This window comes from Lycorma delicatula, chromosome 7 (assembly GCF_047948215.1).
Source record: "Lycorma delicatula isolate Av1 chromosome 7, ASM4794821v1, whole genome shotgun sequence".
Taxonomy (NCBI): domain Eukaryota; kingdom Metazoa; phylum Arthropoda; class Insecta; order Hemiptera; family Fulgoridae; genus Lycorma; species Lycorma delicatula.
Window position 1 is genome coordinate 131,106,051 of NC_134461.1, and position 20,411 is coordinate 131,126,461.

General features: G+C 32.1%; 1 protein-coding gene across 1 annotated transcript in view; it reads left to right on the forward strand.

Moving 5' to 3' along the window:
* The window catches only part of disp (RND transporter family member dispatched), a 127,312-nt gene that overhangs the window by 78,905 nt on the left and 27,996 nt on the right, over positions 1 to 20,411 (forward strand). The window contains exons 9-13 of the mRNA XM_075371606.1: positions 2,143 to 2,278; positions 3,939 to 4,172; positions 5,440 to 5,638; positions 7,451 to 7,826; positions 15,589 to 15,776. Coding sequence (XP_075227721.1) covers positions 2,143 to 2,278; positions 3,939 to 4,172; positions 5,440 to 5,638; positions 7,451 to 7,826; positions 15,589 to 15,776 — 1,133 coding nt within the window. The remainder of the gene's footprint in view (positions 1 to 2,142; positions 2,279 to 3,938; positions 4,173 to 5,439; positions 5,639 to 7,450; positions 7,827 to 15,588; positions 15,777 to 20,411) is intronic.

The following is a 20,411-nucleotide window of genomic DNA, read 5'->3' on the forward strand; positions in this document are numbered from 1 at the left end:
TCGATAAATATCTAAAGGCTGATGAACAAGGTAGCAACAGCATTCAAATTTATAAGCAACAACATTAAAAGCATTCTCACCTTCTATAAGAAAGACAGTGAAGAAGACAGAGCAACTGAACCAGAAATTGTACCACCAACTTCTAAACAAGCTTTGGATGCTTCTGCCCTTGATTCAATGTATTTTAGATGTCACTGTAGTGACTTTTGCGTACAAGTACTGAATATAAAAAATGTGGCTGAAGAGGATTATTACCTATCAAAATATAAGCTATAAAATATTACAAATTACTTCAGTTTGTTAAAAAACAATAATGGTTTATGAAAAGAACAACAAATAGGTGAGAACAGTTAAAATGTGTTAAGTTATTTTTTAAACAAATATGACTTAAATAAAATACGTTATAAACTACGTAAAATTAAATTTAATATATTTTTTAAATATTGTATATAATTTGAACTACTTTTAATACATGGTGTTCAATATCTGTTTAAAAAATGGTTTTCCAAAATTCCCTGGGAAGTTTACATTTCTGTATTTTTTCACATGTAATTTTTTTTAACTTTTTAGACATTGTATTTGTGTTTTAGACATTAGAATGGTTTTTTTAGGAATAAAAAACAGTATCCAATTTAAAAAAAAAGATATTTTAATTTTAGAAACTTAACAAATTATGACTCTTGCAAAATTGCTCTATAATGAAGAAATTTCACTGTGCAATATGCCTTAGAATTATGTGTTTCGCTGTTAGATTCGTTGCCCTATGGGTTTGTTGGGCGTTGCTTAATAATAAATCAAGATGGCAGTTGTTGAGGTGTGATTAAACCTGCTTTGTGTTGTTTCGTTTCATATTGTTTCATTTATTGGAATCGTAGTTGCAAGAAACATTATGGTTCTTTCTGCAGAGGAACGCTTTTTTCTCATTGAACACATCTTTCATGAAGATTACAAGTACAATGATTCAATGAAGCACAAGTTTTCTGAGAAGTTTCCAACCACTCCTGTTCCTCACCGTAATGCAGTTCAAACTCTTATTAAAAAATTTCAGACAACAGGCTCTTTTGAAGACATTGATCGAAGTGGCAGATCACCTAAAGTAAACAAATAGAAGCTGCTTGATATTTTGGATAGTATGGCTGAAAGTCCATCAAAGTCTATGTGTAAGATAGCACAGCAGCAAGATATCAGATTTGCTACTGCACATAAAGCTGTAAGAAAGAACTGAAACTTTTACCCTCTGAAGTAATGTGTGTTCAAGAACTATCACCAAAAGACTAGAAATCAAGATCAAAATCACGCCAAAAGAATAAATTATTGTCAACGGTTTAAACATTTTATTGACCAAAATTCTGTAGGTATCCTTGACATACGTTTTTTTTACAGATGAAGCGTGATTTCATCTGGGAGGGTATATTAATTCACAAAATGCATGACTGCAGTCAACACCTAATCCCCATGAATTACACGAACAACCCGTGTATAAAGTGAAAATTGGAATCTGGGTTGGTATAAGTAGAATGCTCATTATGGGTCCAATTTTTTTTAAAAATACAATTAATAGTGATTGCTATTGTGCTGTTTTAACAAACTTCATTAGTCAGTTAGCAAAAGTGGAAATCAATTGCTGTTGGTTCCAACAAGATGGCATCGCAGCACACACAGCTAACAGATCAATGACCTTTTTACAAAATGTCTGGTGAATGAATGATTTTGCGGGGTTTGTGGCCTGCATGATAACCCGATCTGACTCCGTCAGATTACTTTCTATGGGAGCAGTGAATCAAGGAGTGTATCACAACAGACCGTGCACAATTGACGAAATAAAAGTCGCAATAACGGCATTCCAGTACATCAACTGGTTAATGTGTTTTTAAACAAATTAAAACGTGTGCAGTGTTGTATTGATGTTGGAGGAGGTCACGTTCGACATCTTTTATAGACTATTCCAGTTATTGTAATATTCGTTTCTATAAAATAATGAAATAAAAATGTTTTGTTATTGCACTTCCATAATTTCCGTCCATAACAACTTTCAGAACACACTATATATATATATACATACTGTATTCCTTACAAATATATATATAAACCATATTACTTATTATTTTATAAATGAATGAATCATTTGTGTTTTTTTTTCAGAATGGCTCAAAAGCTCTGCGTTATGCAGTTGTTTTTCTTCCAATGGCTAGAAGTACAGCCACATTAAAGTATTATCATTCTCTTAGTTCATCGCAGCTTGTTTCAAAAAACATTATTGTTTCTGGTATTGAATTCGGTATGTATCAGAATATTTCTTTAATTTAATTTTTCAATAAAATTTATGGATTATATTTATAAAAGGAATGCTTTAAGAATTTTTTGGTATGTAAATTTTTTTCTAAATCTATGAAGTAATAAATATTTAGTTTTAGGAATGTCCTTGTGTTATGAAAATGATTTATCCCCTTTTTGTTGCTTTGCTTCGATAGTTTATTTCAATTATGGATCTATATTTTTTGAAAAACTGGGAAAATTAGGATCACATTTAGCCTCATCAAATAATTTTCTTTCGGACCTTTGAATATAAAACAACAGCATTTACTGGGCTTCAGTCAAAGGTAACAGTAGGCTGATACAAACAGTTTTGTTGAATAACATGTAATATAACTCAAATTCAATGAGTGATGTATCATATCGGTTTATAATTTGGTTGGATATTTCCTTTATTGCTGTGCAATTTTAGAAAGAATGGGTAAAAGTTTTCCTTGAGGAAAGCCAGTTCTCAGGTGGATATTTAGTACGTGGTGGAAAAGCAATATTTTGCAGCATATATGCAAAGGTGTTGATCAGTAACGATCTGCTCTCATCCTTTGTGCTAATTTCCAGATCTCCTGAGAGGTTGTGGAAAAAATGGATACCTTTTATTTTACTTTATCCTTAGTTTCTTCCAATCCGATAGTGTTATGTAGGTTTTAGCTTTGCTTCTGGATCTGTGCTGAGGATCTACGGTCCATTTGAGTTACTTCATCCTTAATAAATATTACTCTATAAAGAGTACAGGACGAAAACAGGCTAAACCAAATTTTATAAATTTTTCAGAAAAACATTTTTAAGGTTATAAAATGACACTATGACACCAACAATTGTTTAAGAATATATTTATTTGGCAAACCGTTATTTTGTTGTCTTTGAGTTTATAATTATTTTGTAAATATTTTAGTATTATCTGATCGTGTAAATATTCATTCAAATTTGTGAATGAATTTAATTTCTAAATGAATTAGATTTATTTATTAAGTATTAAAAGAATTTTTATAATTGAGCGCAGCTTACTTTTTTCTGTTCTACAAATGCAACAAAAATAGATGGTCATGAAATGCATTACAACATCAAAAACTAAACGCATTAAAAATTGGACTAGCCTGTTTTTTCTCTATCCTTTGTATAATTAGTGTTTGTTGTATCTTTTGAAAGGGTTATTTCTAGCTTTGAAACTATCCAAAAGGATTGTATCTGTTAAATGATAAGAAATAGTCTTATCCATTATATTATAAAAAGTAAGATGAGACTGAAATTTATTAATTAAATACATCAGATCTCATTATGGACATATTTGTATAAACCCCTTCTATAGACTTCTAAAGAGCCAGTGTTAATTAAAATTTTGAGTAAATTCAACATCCACTTGCTGTTTACAAAACTATTAATAACATATAGAAATCCATTAAAATCTGTTATTTGTAGTACAGATTTAAGACCTTGTGTTAATAGAAGTGTTGAAATTTTGAAGGATGTTTTGTTTTGTCAGATAATATAAGTGGATACTTATTTTTAAAAGTTCTTTGATTCAAATTTGTAGAACATTTTCAATCAAACCTATATCTTACATATTAAGCCATTAATTATTTTTTTATAATGTTTATTTAATTTTGTCATATAATTTTTTTACATTTCAGGCCTAAAGTACACAGTATTTGATGAGTGCCTATTAAAAGACACATGGTTAATCGGACTCGGTGCTGTGTTTGTTTTAATGTGCATGTGGTTGTATACTGGATCACTTTTCATTACTTTAACGACAATTGTAGCAATAGTATTCTCACTTGGTATATCGTATTTCATCTATACACTTATATTTGAATTGCATTTTTTTCCATTCATGAATCTTCTCGCTTCCATTGTAGCTGTTGGTATGTATATTGTATTTTTACTTGATACCTTGTGCTGTAAAATTTATTTATTAATAATAATATTTATTGTCATAAAACATACAATATGTGCAAATGTCTTTTCAAACAGATGACTTGACAGGCCACTTTTAAAAAAGTGGCCTATACAATGACCTAAAATCTGATTTAGATATTATTTTAACGATTTTTTGTTAGGCTTGAACTAATGTGAAAGGACTTACTCTAGTATCTATCAATCTGATTAAAAAAAAAACCATTTGAGCACTAGCAGAAATATTTAAATATAAATATAATCCATCCCTTATGTAGGCTGCAAATGTAAGGTTCTTTCTAACTTCTATTACTTTCCTTTTTCTATATTAGTAACACTTTTCTTATGTGTTAGGCTTAGTTGTTGAAATGGCTAACTGTTTTACCATTGAGTGATTCCAGAGGATCAACTACTGATTGTTGCTCTACATTAAAAAAATTATATTTTGTGTATAATGTTTACAGATGTAACATCATTCCAAAATAGAAGAAAAAAATTTTTACAGGTGTTCATTTTTTCAGTTTTCTTTTTTTCTTATAGAAATTGTCACTTGCATAATGTTTTGCTATTAAAGCTATGGGGTATTCAAATGAACATTATTATTTTCTAGTTAAGATTTTATTTTTTCCTTTCTTATTATAAAAAAATCTTTCAGTTATGCAAATCCATGAAATTATTGCATGACAAAATGTTTAATGGTTTTAATTAAAATTTCTAAGTTTGAGCATAAATGTTTTAAGAATAATAAAAGTTTCTGACAAGACTGTAATGCTTAAACGTATCTAGTTTGAATATTAATACTCAAAGTCTAAAACCTGAGACTGTTGTTATTTTTCTATGCGCTCTCATGCAAAGCCCAAGCTATAAATGTTCACTTTTTGAGTTATCATACTTCAGAAGGGATGAATCCTAAATTATAATATTTTTTCTTGACAATTTATTCTCAGGGGTAAACCTGAAGTAAAAGTTTATCTTGCTGGTCGATCTAGTTTTAAAGATATAGAACATCAAATTATGAAAAAATATAAAAGTATTTTATTTGTGACCTTATGTATAAAATATTACTTTTTAAATTATCTTAAGTATTTAAAAAACTTCTAAATAATACCATACCTTTTCTCACAATAAAACTGCTGCGGTAAACTACAGCAATTTATCTCTGTATTTAAAGAAAGTTAATTGTACAAGCTACTTACACATTAAATGCATAATATAATCTATTCTTTTTCATTTTAGGTATTGGAGCTGATGATGCTTTTATTTTGTGTAAAGTATGGCAGTGTTCGAAAATTGAAAACAGTAATATGACCTTACCAAGACTTGTACAAAGTTCATTAAAACATTCCGCATTATCGATGCTAGTTACTACATTAACAACAGCCGCTGCATTTTACTCATCTTATATAAGTACCATAACTGCTATAAGATGTTTTAGGTAATTTCAAATTATAAACTTTTTTTATACAGTAGTGTGCAAATTAATCTGAACATACATTGTTTAAAAAAAAGTAACTTTGTTTAGAAAAAAATCATACATGTACAATTGCTGAATATCTATTAATTAATATGTTTTCCTTTATTCTTAATCGCTTCACGTGCATGATTTGGTATCGGTTCAACAAGAGTACTACACATTTTTTTTTATTTCTTCATCATGAAACCATTCTGATATTATTACTTTAATGAGATCAGTTTTTTGGTACAATTCATTCTTGACAGTCGTTATTTGACTGTTGTCCAAAGATTTTCAATTCGATTTAGGTCTGGGGAGTTACCTGGTCATGGGAACCCTTCAATTTGTTCTTTGAATAATTTTTCCACTTTTTTGGCATTATGGTATAATGCCAAATCTTGTTGGAACACCCTGTTGCTTGTGGGAATTTGTTTTGAAGTTGTGTCACAACCCTTTCTTTCAGTATCTTGATATATACATCATTTTTCAACATACCATCCACTGGAAACAAGGGACTTCAAACATGAAAATCCCACAAAACGTTTTTTCTGGGGATGTTTTAACCGATAGGATACTGGATATGAGCCAGTAACATATTTTCATCTGTTGCTTTTCTAGCGTACAAAACCCTTTGCTCCTGAACATAAAAATGTGACTCGTTGGAAAATATAACATTTTTCCATTCTTAGGTCCAGTTAGCCTGTGCTTTGGCCTCCTGTTGTTTGCACTTGATGATGTTAAAGCTGCTTTTTAACTGACCAATGAGCTTTCCATCCAGCTGGAAGAAGTCGGCATTAAACAGTTGTCACTTGCAAATCTGTTGCACTGGGTGGTAATTCTCAATTTAAGGTCACAGCAGATAATTTTGGATCAAGTTTATTTTTTCTCACTAATAAGTGATCCTATGTTGAAGAACTTTTTTTTTATAGCCACATTCTTTTTCAAACACATCTTTGGAGTTACGTCCATTATTATATATTCAGAACACACAGAAGAAAAAATATGAAAATTTGATTTTGTTATAAAAATGAAATAAACTTTTACAAAACAATGTAGCAGTATAAAAACCTCATATTCAACTGACATTTTCTTTGTTGGTTGTTTATTTGATTTTTTTCACCTGTTGAACAATCTCAGTGATGAATGTTTGTTTGCTGTTAAATTTACAAGCTGAAGAGTGGATTTACTGCAAAATATATAGTAAAACACGGGTTTGAAATGCCTCCAAAATTATAACAAAGAAATTGGCTGTTGAACCTGAGGGTCTCTTTTCACAGGTTTATTCAAATACATTAAAGAACGGCTACTTTCAATGATGAATGCGTGTTCACGTTAAATTTACTTGTGAAACAGTTGATTTACTGAAAAATTCATAGTAAAATATGTTTTAACTGCAAACAGCATGATGAATTTTAAATGTATGATGATGATATAGGTCATCATTTCTTTCAGCGATGAGTGTTTACAATGCTTAGCTAAATTTATTGTATTTTATACAATATAAAAGATCAAATGTTTAACTCGGTGAATTAAAAAATATTTTTGAAAATGAAAACAGTATAAAGCTGTCAGAAGAAAATAAAAAAACTTTTTTTAAATATTGAATTACAAGACTTAATTAAGAAAATCGAAATGTTAAGACTGTATTACTTTAAAATTTTTCAGCTGCTTATAAATCTTGTGTTATTCTATATTAATCTTGGCAGAAATAATTTTAAGTTTAAAGATTTAGTAACTAAAATATTTTATTTATATTAACATTTGTTAATATATAATCTTTTTAACTTTTTGCAGTGTTTTTGCTGGAACAGCGGTAATGGCCAATTTTGCATTGATGGTGACATGGTTACCGGCTTGTGTTGTTATATCTGAACAAGTTTGCTGGCCAACACTTTTATCACTTCCTCCATTATTACAGCCGCCATATACTGCTTGGCATCATATATCATCTACTCTTCATTCATTTCTTTTAACTTCAGTTATTCGTCTTCGTTATTTATGGATTTTATTGTTTGGTAGCGTTGCTATTGCTAGTATTGTTATTGTGTTTTATTGGCCAAAATTAAAACTTCCTGATTCTGCTGATTTTCAACTTTTTACTAGCAGCCATCCGTTTGAACAGTATGACCTTGTTTTTAGAAATAAATTCTGGTTTGAAAGATTACAAAAGGTTAGTGTTATTTTTTTTATATCCTTTTTTAACAAATTGTATTTATTTATTCTCTTTAACTGTATACAGTTATATCTAATTTTTCATAGTTATAATGATTATGGATTTGATTTTATGCTGATTCACATGTTTACAGATTTTGTATGGAGAAAACACTTTTACTTGTATTATTACAGTAAACAATTTGTAAAATAGAAACAATAGAAAGAAACTGTATCATTAATATTAATCACTGTATTCTAAATGATATAGTTTAAATTTTCGATGTTAAAACAATAATTTGAAGGATTTTAGGAATTTTACTTGTCACCAAAACAGTATTATCATCAGTACCTATTGTATTCTGTTGTATACATTACAAAGCCATATGTAATTCTGCTGACTGTTGAATTATATCAGTGTCCTTCTAACAAAATAAATTAAACCAAAAAAAACCATTGCTTAATGTAAAATTCTTTAAACTAGTAATTCAATATTCACATTAATAACACAATCAAAATTATAAAATATTCATGGAAGAGAGTAAAAAAAGCATCTTATATGTTGGAAAAAATTTGGTCAGAGTATCAAAACCAGAATAGCAATGACAGTCACTGATAACATAGTCCTGAAAAATTTAAATTCATTAAACTTTTCTTTAAATTTATACTCGATGTCCTGTTTTGTAGGAATGCTGAATCCAATTATGACCTCTGTTTTTTACATTGTATAGAGCTTTTTTTCCCCAATCTACTAGGGCTACCTAGTACCTAGGACTACCTAATGACTAGGTAGTCATTTTGATTGTGTTTATGAAGATCATAGAAAGTCATTTTTTTGTAGCTAAGATTTTTGGTTTTCCTAAGCATTTGATAACATCATCTTTAAAAACAATCCAAGAATCTGTTTCAACATCGTTCATTCTGAATAAGTAACTTTAAGTTGTCATAGATTTTCTTATATCTGGCTAAACAAGTATACCTTTTTTTAGCTTAGGTTTTGAAAGGTAAGGGAACTTCAGGCATAGGTACTTAAAGCAGTTTCTTCTTTTGATAACATTTTAATAAACTGCTTTACGAGACCCTCTTTTATATGGTGGCAGAAGTACTTTTGAGTCAGCAAGACTTTCAAACTGTTCTTGCTTCCTCTCTCAAGAAATTTTCTTGCGTGACAGTATTTTTGTACTTGCTAGTAACATCTTGTTCAACCATCCCGTTCATATAAGAAACACAGGTTCTTGTTATATCTACTCTGCTAACCTAGAAGTTACTCTATATTTTAAGGTCTACACAAGAGTTTATGTAGTCCTTTATATTTTATTTTAATAAGTATCAGTTCTAAATTAACACAACTCTCTTTTAGTATTCTGAGTAACAACTTTTAGACTTTTAAAAAAGTAAACGTAAAAATTACAGTAAAATGTTGCTATTCAGCTACTTTGAATTTAATGCCAAAGTTCTACATCAAACCAGAAATAGTCCTGCAGTATGTCAGATCATGCTACTGTGAAAAGTAGGGAGTAGAGTTTTGTTCTCTCTTTCTGTTCAAAGAAGTAGACAATCCAAACGTTATTAAGTTCTCCTCCTTTAATTTGGGTCGATACATGGTAGAATCCCCAAGGATTCTACTACTAATTAGGTTTATTCAAGTAAACTTAAATCTCTTACTAGATCGTTAAGTTCAGAGTGACTGAATAACTTGAGGACCTTAATTAATTTCTATATAATGAAATTCCTGACATTATTTGAGTCAGAAATTTCTTCTAATATTTAGGAAGAAAAAGGCAATGGAACTCTTGAACTGTGAAAAACAGATTGTGTTGCTGATAGAAGGTTGGATATAAAATAGTTATTGTACTCTTGGAGTTGTAGCTTTTAACATCACAAGAGCTCAAAAATCTAAGATAAAAAGAGGTAAAATCTATAATGTTTCTTTGATATTTTTTTAATTGCAAACTCACCACAAATGCAACAAAAGTTTCTGGATGATTTACACAATTGTGGCTACTCATTTTATCATAGCAGGTCACTTAATATATTATAATTAAATTCAATCAGAAGTGAAGTTAGAATATGAAAAAAGAAATCATTATTGTCAGTCTTGTAGATTTTGTCACTTACAAAACTATTTAGTTCAAATATAAAGACTAACTCATTGCAAGACCTCACTGTTAACACTGTATAGCAAAGATCTAAATGATGGAATTTTTAAGAAAGTTATTAATTTTGAGGGATTATAAAAAAAATCTGATGTGGACACTACATGACTTGCTTGTACGCCTATTAAATTACATGCACACATTTTTTGCTGCGCTTCATTTAAACTTATTTCATTTGAAAGTGAGGTAGGATCCTCCAATTCTTTAATAAAGTATACAGTTACGCAATTGCTGAAATATTAGTTTTTATTAACATCAAATAGTTATACAGTTATTAATTCAACAATCTTACATAAAATTTTTAGGATAGAGTAAATGCCTCTTTATTACTCGTATTAGTAGATCAGTATTATTCGTATCTTCGTGAGTTGCTGATTAACAAAGTTTTAGATTTCTGGTGTGTCATATAAATAAAAGTTAATAATAATAATAATAAAAATGTTCCGTTTAATGAACTCCTGTATACCGGTTACAAATGTTAATTTCGATATTATGGTGTAAAATATTCAGTTTTTATTATTGGATTATTTGGTGAATAATCAAAAGTGAAAAAGAAACAATCTTACAGGAAAAAGAAAGGTGACATGAAGAAATATATCTAAAAAAAATGACAAGATGAATATGAAGGGGAAGAAAATGTTAAGAACCAGGGAAGAATAAACAGATTGAGAGAAGATGATAAATACAAAATGGAAGAATTAAGAGAGGATGATGAATATAAAGAGAGAGGAAATTTGAAAAATAGAGAACATGTATACAAATTAAGATCAGAAGAATTATATCAAACCAAAGAGATATTAAATGATTGGCAACAAAAAACAAATAAGTGAAATGATGATCAACTCCTGCTTAGTGAGAATATTGTCCCAACAATTTCAGAGGAATAATGAACTAAAAGATAAGAATTTTTTATTTTTTTTGCAATTTATTAAAGAACAGGCATGTATGCCTCAGTGTGATGTTCTTGTGAGGGTCTTTAATGTAGATAAAATTAACAGAAATTTGAGAATAATTAAATAAAATTAAACAGAAATTAAACTAGAAAATCCAGAAATAATATGATTCTAAATTATAATTTTCAATTAATATTAAATAATAAAAGGTTTACCAACTCTAATACACTTACACATTTGTAATAATGCCTATTAAATTACATATACATATTTTTTAAAAGTACTTCATATTTTATTATTCATAATAACTTATGAATATTTTTCATTTTTTTTTATTGTTATTTAATAAAAATTTATTGTAAGCATTTTTTACAATCACGGGTTAATAATTATTAATAAATCAATATATTTAAATTAAAAAAAAAAAGTTAAAAATGAAAAGGAGATGAAGTCTGATTCGAATCAATGTGCCTTCCCTTGTACGATCCAAATATTTGATTAATTAAAATTTTATTGGGTTATAACTCTTTTTTTTTGTTTAAACCCTACTCTCCCAGGCCGGATTTACAGCTAAGTAGAACTCAGCCCAAGAAAGTATCCTTATACTCACCAAGAGAGTATCCCCACCCACCGGAAGTATTTCCAGCACAGCAGGTCAGCCCTCTCGGTTGGATCTTTTAAGTGACTGCCTCTAATTCCCAATGGACGGTAACCAGGCCCAACTATGTAGTTCCTGGGCCGCCCGCCAGAGACCAGGATTCATAGACATTACCTGCCTCAAACTGCAGTAAGAAGAGACCAGGTTCATCTATGCTGTTCCCAGCTCCACCACCCCCGTGACCAGGACTCGGTCTTAAGTTATTCCCATCCTATAAGCCCTTGGAGTCCCCACCCGATCATTGGAAGCCACATACCTAGGTGTGTGACCCCTCGCCTGTGGGGCTGTCCATCCTTCCCTATGCTAATATACCCGTTGTCTCCCTTCAGCCTCCTTGGTAGTCAGGACGTCAACCACGAAGACCTCAAACTTACACCGGTTAGCCTCAGAAGCCAGAATAAAGGTGAGGACCCTCCAGTCTAAGCTAGTGAATACCTGCTCTGGCCCGCTGAGCTCACTATTTGCTGCATACAAAGATCAGCGTCATCTACTCTGTCGCAGTACATGCATCGGAGGGTTCTATCAGGAGTACAGAGAACACGACACAGGCCGCCTTGTATGGGGTGGAACGGTACCCAAAAATCACACTGAACTTAGGCGCATGCAGTTGCGACTCGCATCAGTGGCTGCCATCCACACTGGTACCGTGTAAAGAAAGGAAGAGGCCACCGCTGATGTGATGAGCCTCCTCTTTGAAACTCTAGGTGCCCTCTGTCCTGCTAGAATCACTACTGGCTAGGAACGGAAGGGGTGGTGTAGCGACCGGACACGCTATGAGGTGGAATCTTCTCCCCTCGGGGGGAATCGAGATGTCCTGCTAGAATGGAGGGGGTGGTGTAGTGACCGGACGAGGCGGGATCTTCTCCCCTCGTGGGGGAATTGAGATGTCCTGTTAGAAGAAGTTGAGTTTACTAAGGCAGTTCTTAGCAGCTTTCAGAGCTTCAATATCCTCCATTCACCAATATACACCCTTTCTTAGCTGCACTCCCTGAGGGAGGTCTGTCCGCCTCTCCCTAGAGGACCAGACTGGAGTCCATAATTTAACCTGAGTCTGGGATTTGAACTAAGTTGAGTTCACTAAGGGAACTAGGACTAAATTTTCGTTGTTGCGATCAACATGTTTGGTGGTATGTTGTGTTATTTTGCCTCAAATTACAGGACATTCACGAAATTGATTCATAATAAGTAGAACTAGGCGTGGGGTCCGTGCTTCTGCGAGCTCAGTTAGCTAGTTCAGAGGGATATAATGTAGGACATTCAAGATGTCCGAACAAGGCTACAGTGAAGGTAATAAGCCGAGTTATTAAATCACCGATGCAAATGTCTACTAAGGCATTTACATCGGTGGCATCCCAACGAGGCCAGGCTTATTACTATGAGATGTAAAAAGTTAGAGGGCAATAGATGACTCCTGTTAAAGCCCAACAGGGCAACGAATGGGGGGGGGGGGGGTATGGCGACTGGAACGTTACTAGGCGGGTGTCTTCCCGTATAGGGTTGGGATGTCCTGCTAGGAGAGCATTTAGTGCCCGGACCGTTTTACCTGCTCTATCACATCTATCCAAGACATGTTGGTGAAAAAACAGACCCTTGTCCAACTGTACTCCCAAATATTATATACATGGCTTCCTCTGTAGTGACTGATCTCCCACTTGCAGGTCAAAATCTCTGATCACCTGTCATCCGGTGAATAAGATAAATTCACATTTACTTATAGATAATTCCATGCCGTGATTCTCTAACCGTTCATGGACTGTCTGCAACATTTGGATTTCCTTCGCTTCAGTTCCCCCTCAGTTCTGCCACTAACCAGGACGGAGAGGTCGTCAGCATAGGCTATAACCTCCATATTGGCGGGCAGTGGAAGATGCACGACCCCGTCATAAACTATGAACCACTATTGGTTATTATAACTGTTGGTTATAACTCTGGAACCAATGAAAATAAATATCACTTACGATATATCATTGAAAAGTTCTCAATGAGGACTTATTACGGCAGTTAAGAAAAAGTCCAAAATCCAAATTTTTGGGGGATTTTGAGCTTTATTGGATACTTTTAGTTCACTCAGTTGACCAAAAGGGGAAGTGCACAACTAGTTGTTACACAGTCCTAAATCCAAAATTTCTATATCCTATGGGTAATGATTTTTGAATTATTCGAGATACATACATACATATGTACAGACATCACACCAAAACTAGTCAAAATGGATTCAGGAATGGTCAAAATGGATGTTTCAGTTGAAATCTGTAAACTGAAATTTTTTCCAATCACAATACTTCCTTTACTTCGTACAAGGAAGTAAAATACAGGATATAAAAATCTGATGTGGACACTACAAGACTTCCTTGTATGCCTATTAAATTACATGTACACATTTTTTTAAAATGAGAAGTACATAAAATTTTATTTCATTAATAACGTCTGATATTGTTTTCATTTTTTTATTGTTATTATTGAATCATTATTTATTATAATTTTTTTTACAATCAGAGGTTAATAATTATTAATAAATCAATATATTTAAATTAAAAAAAAAAGAGATGAAGTCGAATTTGAATCGATGTGCCTTCCCTTTGTAAGATCCAAATATTTTATTAATTAAAATTTTATTTGGCTATAACACTGTAACCAATAAAAATAAGTGCCATGTATGATATATCTCGTACATATATCACGTAGTATATAAAAGCTCTCAATTAGGGCTGATTACTACAGTTAAAAAAAATCCAAAATTCACATTTTTGGATTTTGAGCTTTTTTGGACACTTTTGGTTCAGTCAATTGCAATCAAAAGGGGAGGTGCACAACTAGATGTTACATTACTCCTAAATCCAGAATTTCTACATCCTGTGACTAATTGTTTTTGAATTCCTTTAGTTTGTTTTTGAGTTTCATTCCCCAATTATTAATATTCCAAAACTCATTACCCATACCCTCGTATTTTCTCTCTGTTGCCATTATTATGGAATTGAGTATTTCTGCTTTGTTAAAGTGAATCAAATGATTACCGCAATCAAAAAAATTCTTGTATGTATGTAAGTGATACATACGGATGTACAGATATCATTCCAAAACTGCTCAAAATGGATTCAGAGATGGTCAAAATGGATAGTTCCACTGAAATCTGAAAACTGAAGTTTTTTGTGATCACAATACTTTCTTTGCTTAGAACAAGGAAGTAAAAAGAAGGACCACAGTGATAGATATTGATAAATTTTACAAATAATATTTAATTCTTGCAGTGACTAAACTATAATGGAAATGTGTATCTCTTTGTATACACTATATATAACATATACATCATACAACTTAGTGCAAGAGTTGTTTGCAGCATGACATTTTTAGCATTACTTTTTAAACTGAGAATCAAAAAAATACGTAAGAAAAACAAAATTAAACAAAAAATTTTCATCATGGGTCTGTATAAATTATTTAACAAATTCTTGATATTCCTTGAAAAATTCTTCATGAGGTTTTACTAAAACCCAAGGTAAAATGATATTATCATGTTATAACTGATATGGAAATGATTAAGAAAGATTTTATCAAACTTAGCACCCTAGAAACTGAAAAAAGCATATTTAGTGAAAAATCTATGGCAGAAGTAAGTAAAAAATACTGAAAGGATTTTTTTTTAAATAATGAGCTTTTAAACAATTAATTTTTTGCACTCTATGCAGATATTATGTTTATTATTGTGTTAAAAAAAATAAATGAAATCAGCTATTGTGCCTTATAAAGAAATGAAACAAAAAGACAAATGGCTAAAATTAAGTCACTTTTTCAACATCTTTGAGCTTCATTAATTTAAGATGAAACTTTATAAGAATCATTTTACTTTATTCAATGATTAGTAGTTAGAACCTCTCTATTTCATAATTAATTAACCCACCTGGTTTTTAATATCTTCATATACACTTTACCTCAAAGACATTCTTATCTTATTTTATTTCTTTATTTTTATTTTTCATACTTTGCTACCATCAAGTACTGCATTCCATTATAAGATATAAAATCATAAATAAAGTACTATAATTTGATTCAATTTTTTAATTTTTTTTTTTACAGGCTGGAAATGATGATTGGGATAATCCTAACTTTAAATTACCTTTAAGATTTGTTTGGGGTATTTTACCTCTTGATACTGGTGATTATATGGATCCAGCTTCCCGTGGAAGATTGCAATTTGATAAACAATTTGATATTGCTAAGCCTGATTCACAGTTGTGGCTTCTACAGTTTTGTCATCGTCTCAGGTTAGAAATAATTTTTTTTTTTCCATAATGTGTGATTTAATTATGTTATAGGTTGATCTGTAGAAAGGATCCTATTTGTAGAAATCCTACCTGAATCTCTCCTCCTATTTAGATCAAGAAAAATCTATGAAGAGTGAAGTTCAAACAAAAAAAATTGTAATTATATAATATAATTTTGATAGGATGATAAAAGTATATTGGTTTGCTTGCCATTTCTCCCGCCACCACCCAATTCGGTCGCCCTAGAGCATAAGACTGAATGTCTGTGCCACAAATAGCTACTGAGCCTTGAACGAGTTTAGCGACCAGTGTCCTAACTAGCTTCTAGAGCTAACCTAATTTGTGAGCGAATTAAGTGTGGTGCCATGCATCATTTGCTTCTTGTCCCACCACTCACTTGTCATCATATATTAGTAAAATGGGTAGGCGCACCCTGTCAACTACTAAAACATATATGACACTCAATAAATTTTAAATTTACATCGTCAAGACAGCAATTTGCTGCCACGCCTAGGTCACCACTGGATGCCAGCAAGTATCTGTCCACCGGTATTAAAGTGCATGGAGTCTTAATTGGCTAGTGGTCAGCCATAACTCTCGGGTAGCTTCCTACAGCAGTGCAGTAGGAGTCTTTTCCCTTAAATAATTACTGATACCGGTTGAACAAAATAACAGCATCAAGGAATGCCCACACAGTCTGATGGTCGAGTGGCTCTTGCCACATTGACTCGCCACTTATGAGCGGCCAATTTTCCCCTTGACCTCTAAGTTCCATGGCCTGAGTTCTGGCCTCCCTGAGAACCAGGCAGTCGAACATCATATGTTCGTTTGACTGGACCTCCCCACAGACGCATGACTCATGCAGGAGATGGGCAACTATTCAAAATTTAGAAACAGTGCATTGCAATCACTGTTCCATTCCAGTAAAGGCCTGGCTCGAAACTGCATCCCAAATACCTCGCCCTCCTTGCCTCTTTGCGACTTCCACATGGCCGCCTGAACTTTCACCACCTAATCGATTGGGAGAGCCTTTCCCAATATGGTGGTAACCTCATAGGAGGTTGTTTTAAAAACACCAGTGCATACAATTAAGGCTGTGCGCTGGGCACTCCTTAAATTTTGAACAAGTACTCTATTCATATCCAACCTATGCGTGCCCAAATGGGCGCCATGTAAGAGGTCATGCTTTCGAAGACGCCTCGGTATACCATGTACGTTTGTTTGGGCCAGACAACCCATAGTCCTTCCGAGCAATCTTCCTAAGTTTGTGCATCAGTAAAACGGCATCCACCGCTACTTGCCTAATGTGGTTGCTAAAGAGCAACTTCTCATCAAACAAAACACCTAGGTACTTATGAACTCTCACTCGGCTGATTACTTTACTCGGCTTTATACTTAATGTGGGGGTTTCAACTGTACAATAATTTGTCTGCACCGTTGAGAAGCATAGACTTCATCTTGGGCACAGAAATCTTTAAATTTTGAATGTCCATCCAGCCCTGATAAAAGTGTAGTGAGACCTACTTATTTATTTAATACGTGCCAAGGTAACTCATCCAGATGAGTTGCTTCTTACATTAACTATATGTAGACATTCAGCATCCAAGACGATGAATTAAAATACAAATCAGAAGTGAATAATTATAGTAAATAGAAATACAAGACTAATTAAAATCAGATAAACTATTCCTTAACTAGATTAACAAATTTTATTTTTGATAATTCTAGAATAAATTTTACAGCCAGCCATTACAGGTCATTATCAAATGATTATTACAACAATAACAACAACAACAACAAAAATCAAAATATTAGTAATTATAACAATATAGTAACAAGAAAAAAAAAATTTAATTATCTTTGGTATTTTCTACTATATCTTAATACAATTAGTTTGAGGGATGACTAAAATGTAATGCACATTGAAACATAACAGAACAAAATGTCGCACAAAGTGACAGGTGCTGCCATTTTGTAGTTTTATTCCCCTTGCTAATAATATTCCAAAACTCATTACCTACATCCTCTCATTTTCTGTCATTTGCCATTGTTATGGAGTCAAGCATTTCTGCTTTGTTAAAGTGTCTAAAACAATGTGCAGCAATTGAATTTTTAACAGCAGAAAATATGAATGCTAGAAACATTCATCATTGTTTAAAGGCATGTATAACGATGAAGTCGTCTATGAATTATTGTGAGTCAGTGGGTAATAAAATTTTATGCACCAAAAGCCGGTAAAGTGAATATTGAGAATGAACCTTGCAGTGGTCAACTGATTTCTGTGACTGATGAGAAATACTGAAAGTAGTTGGTTAAATTAGTTCTTCAAAATGACCATTGATTGCTTGACATAACTCAAAAGGACTAGTAGAACATATTATTGCACAATTGGATTGCCATTAAATCTGTTCAATGGTTGCCATACAATCTTGCAGAAAAGAACAGAACATACAACAATGGAAGGAATGTTGTGAATAGTTTCTGAATCATTCTGTGATGAGGGAAATGACAACAACCTTTTCAATATTGTGACAGGAGATGAAACTCAGGTGCATTTTTATAACCCAAAAGAAAAATGGCAGAACATGGAATACTGAAAGTAATATTTTGCCGCAATCAAAAAATTCAAAATACATACCTGAGCAAAAACAAATCTCTTAATCTCTTAACAGTGTTCTAGGATTCCAAACACATGCAAGTGACTGACTGCAAGCCAGATTCATTTTAAATCTTGTGCAATACATAGAAAAGTTCAAACACCTAAGAGGCATGTGTGTTGTGTTCAACTATTCACAGAGCCAATAATTCTGAAACAAGATAAATTTTTGGTCACACACATTGAGTGCAACCATCAAGGTAATACAGTTCTCAAGGTTCTACAGTATTTGCCTAACTTTTTCCTCATCTCTTAAGACCAGACTTTTAGTACATATTAATTTCCTCATCTAACTGAAAGCTTCCTTTCCCATTGACTATCCTTTTATTTTTATTTTACTTACATTGCGCTCTTCCAGTCCTCGTATCACCGAAGAACCCAAATATCTATAATTTTTTAATTTTCCTATTCTTCTTCACTCATCCTTACTGTGTTGTTTGCTTTCATTACTTAAGTTTTCCATGTATTTATTTTCATTCCATTCTCTTTCAGTTAACAGTCCTTCCTCCAGAGCTGTTAACAGTCTTTGAAGTATATGTGCACCATCTTCTAGAATTACCATATCATCAGCGAACTTTATGTATTTTATTTTTCATCCTCCTATAATTATTCCTTGATCATATCTTGAATGTAAGTGTTGATAAACAGTATCAGTGAAAGGCAGCATCCTTGCCTGACACCTCAACTTAGACCCATCCACTCAGTCATATATATTTACTTTTATATATGTAGTCTTATATTTACTTTCATTCCTTCTGTCTTCCAGTCAACTATTTTCTTTTTAGAATCTCCATCACTTACGCCCATTTGACTCTATCAAATGTTTTCTCTAAATCAGTGTTTCTCAACCTGGGGGTCATGGTGATATGAAAGGGGGATCATGAAATTAGCCTGCAGCTTTACATATAAACAATAATGAAATTGTTTTATGAAAAAAAACATTTATTATTAACATATTACTTACATTTATAAGTAGTACATGTAAAGAAAATAAATTAGATGGTTGCATTTGTTTTTCGTTTAAAAGTATTTCCATTTGTGGATCTGTATTAGAAACAAAAACAAGTTGTCAAATGATAGAAGACAATTTCTATATTTAGTTTTTAGCATAACCATAATTAAAAACCCCTTTTCACAGAAGTAAGACATGGCAAAAGGGACTAATGTTTTCAATGCTTTTGTGATAAATTTCCATATTAACTTTGATGACCAAGCAAAAACGAACCTAAATCTTCAGATATGAATTGTAATATTTTATTGGCAGACATTTTGATGAGCTGGTTGTGAATCTTAACTGGTAACTTAGCAGCTAAAACAACATTTTCACCAAATAGATTCAGCACCCATCTCTTTGAGAAATAATTTTTATTTTCTGGGAAATACTCCGCCAACTAAATTTCTTGCTCACACAAATGCATCTTTATGCTGTACAAACTGTGGTGATTAATAGTGTCTTCTTCATCCAAATTATTCTCAATATAATCAGAAGTGAGTGGAAGGAAACATATGAAAATTTTTGCTTTGAAGGTGAATAATCCAGATATCATGCTTGTTAATGAAAGCATGAACTTTGTATCATTAATAAAATGTTTTTATCACGTCCTTGTAAATTCACATTCAAGTCATTTAAATGCAAAATAAATCAGCTAAATGGATGATTTTTAATGAAATTAGAAATTTTTACAGATTTACAAAGAAGTTGTTTTTGATTTTCCGGCTTATTTTTTGAGGCAAGAGCATGTCTGTGAAGGAAGCAGTGTGTCCATTCCACCCTTGATGTAAGACGACCTTTTAATTTTTTCAGAAATCCACTGTTCTTTCCTGTTATTGCCTTTGCACCATCACTACAAACTGCAGTGCATTCTGTGCAACCTAAATTATAGTTTTTAGTAGCTTCATAAAAAATATTAAAAAAAAAAAAACATTGTCCTGTAGCATGACCAGGTATTGATTTGCAAAACAACATATTTTGTTTGATT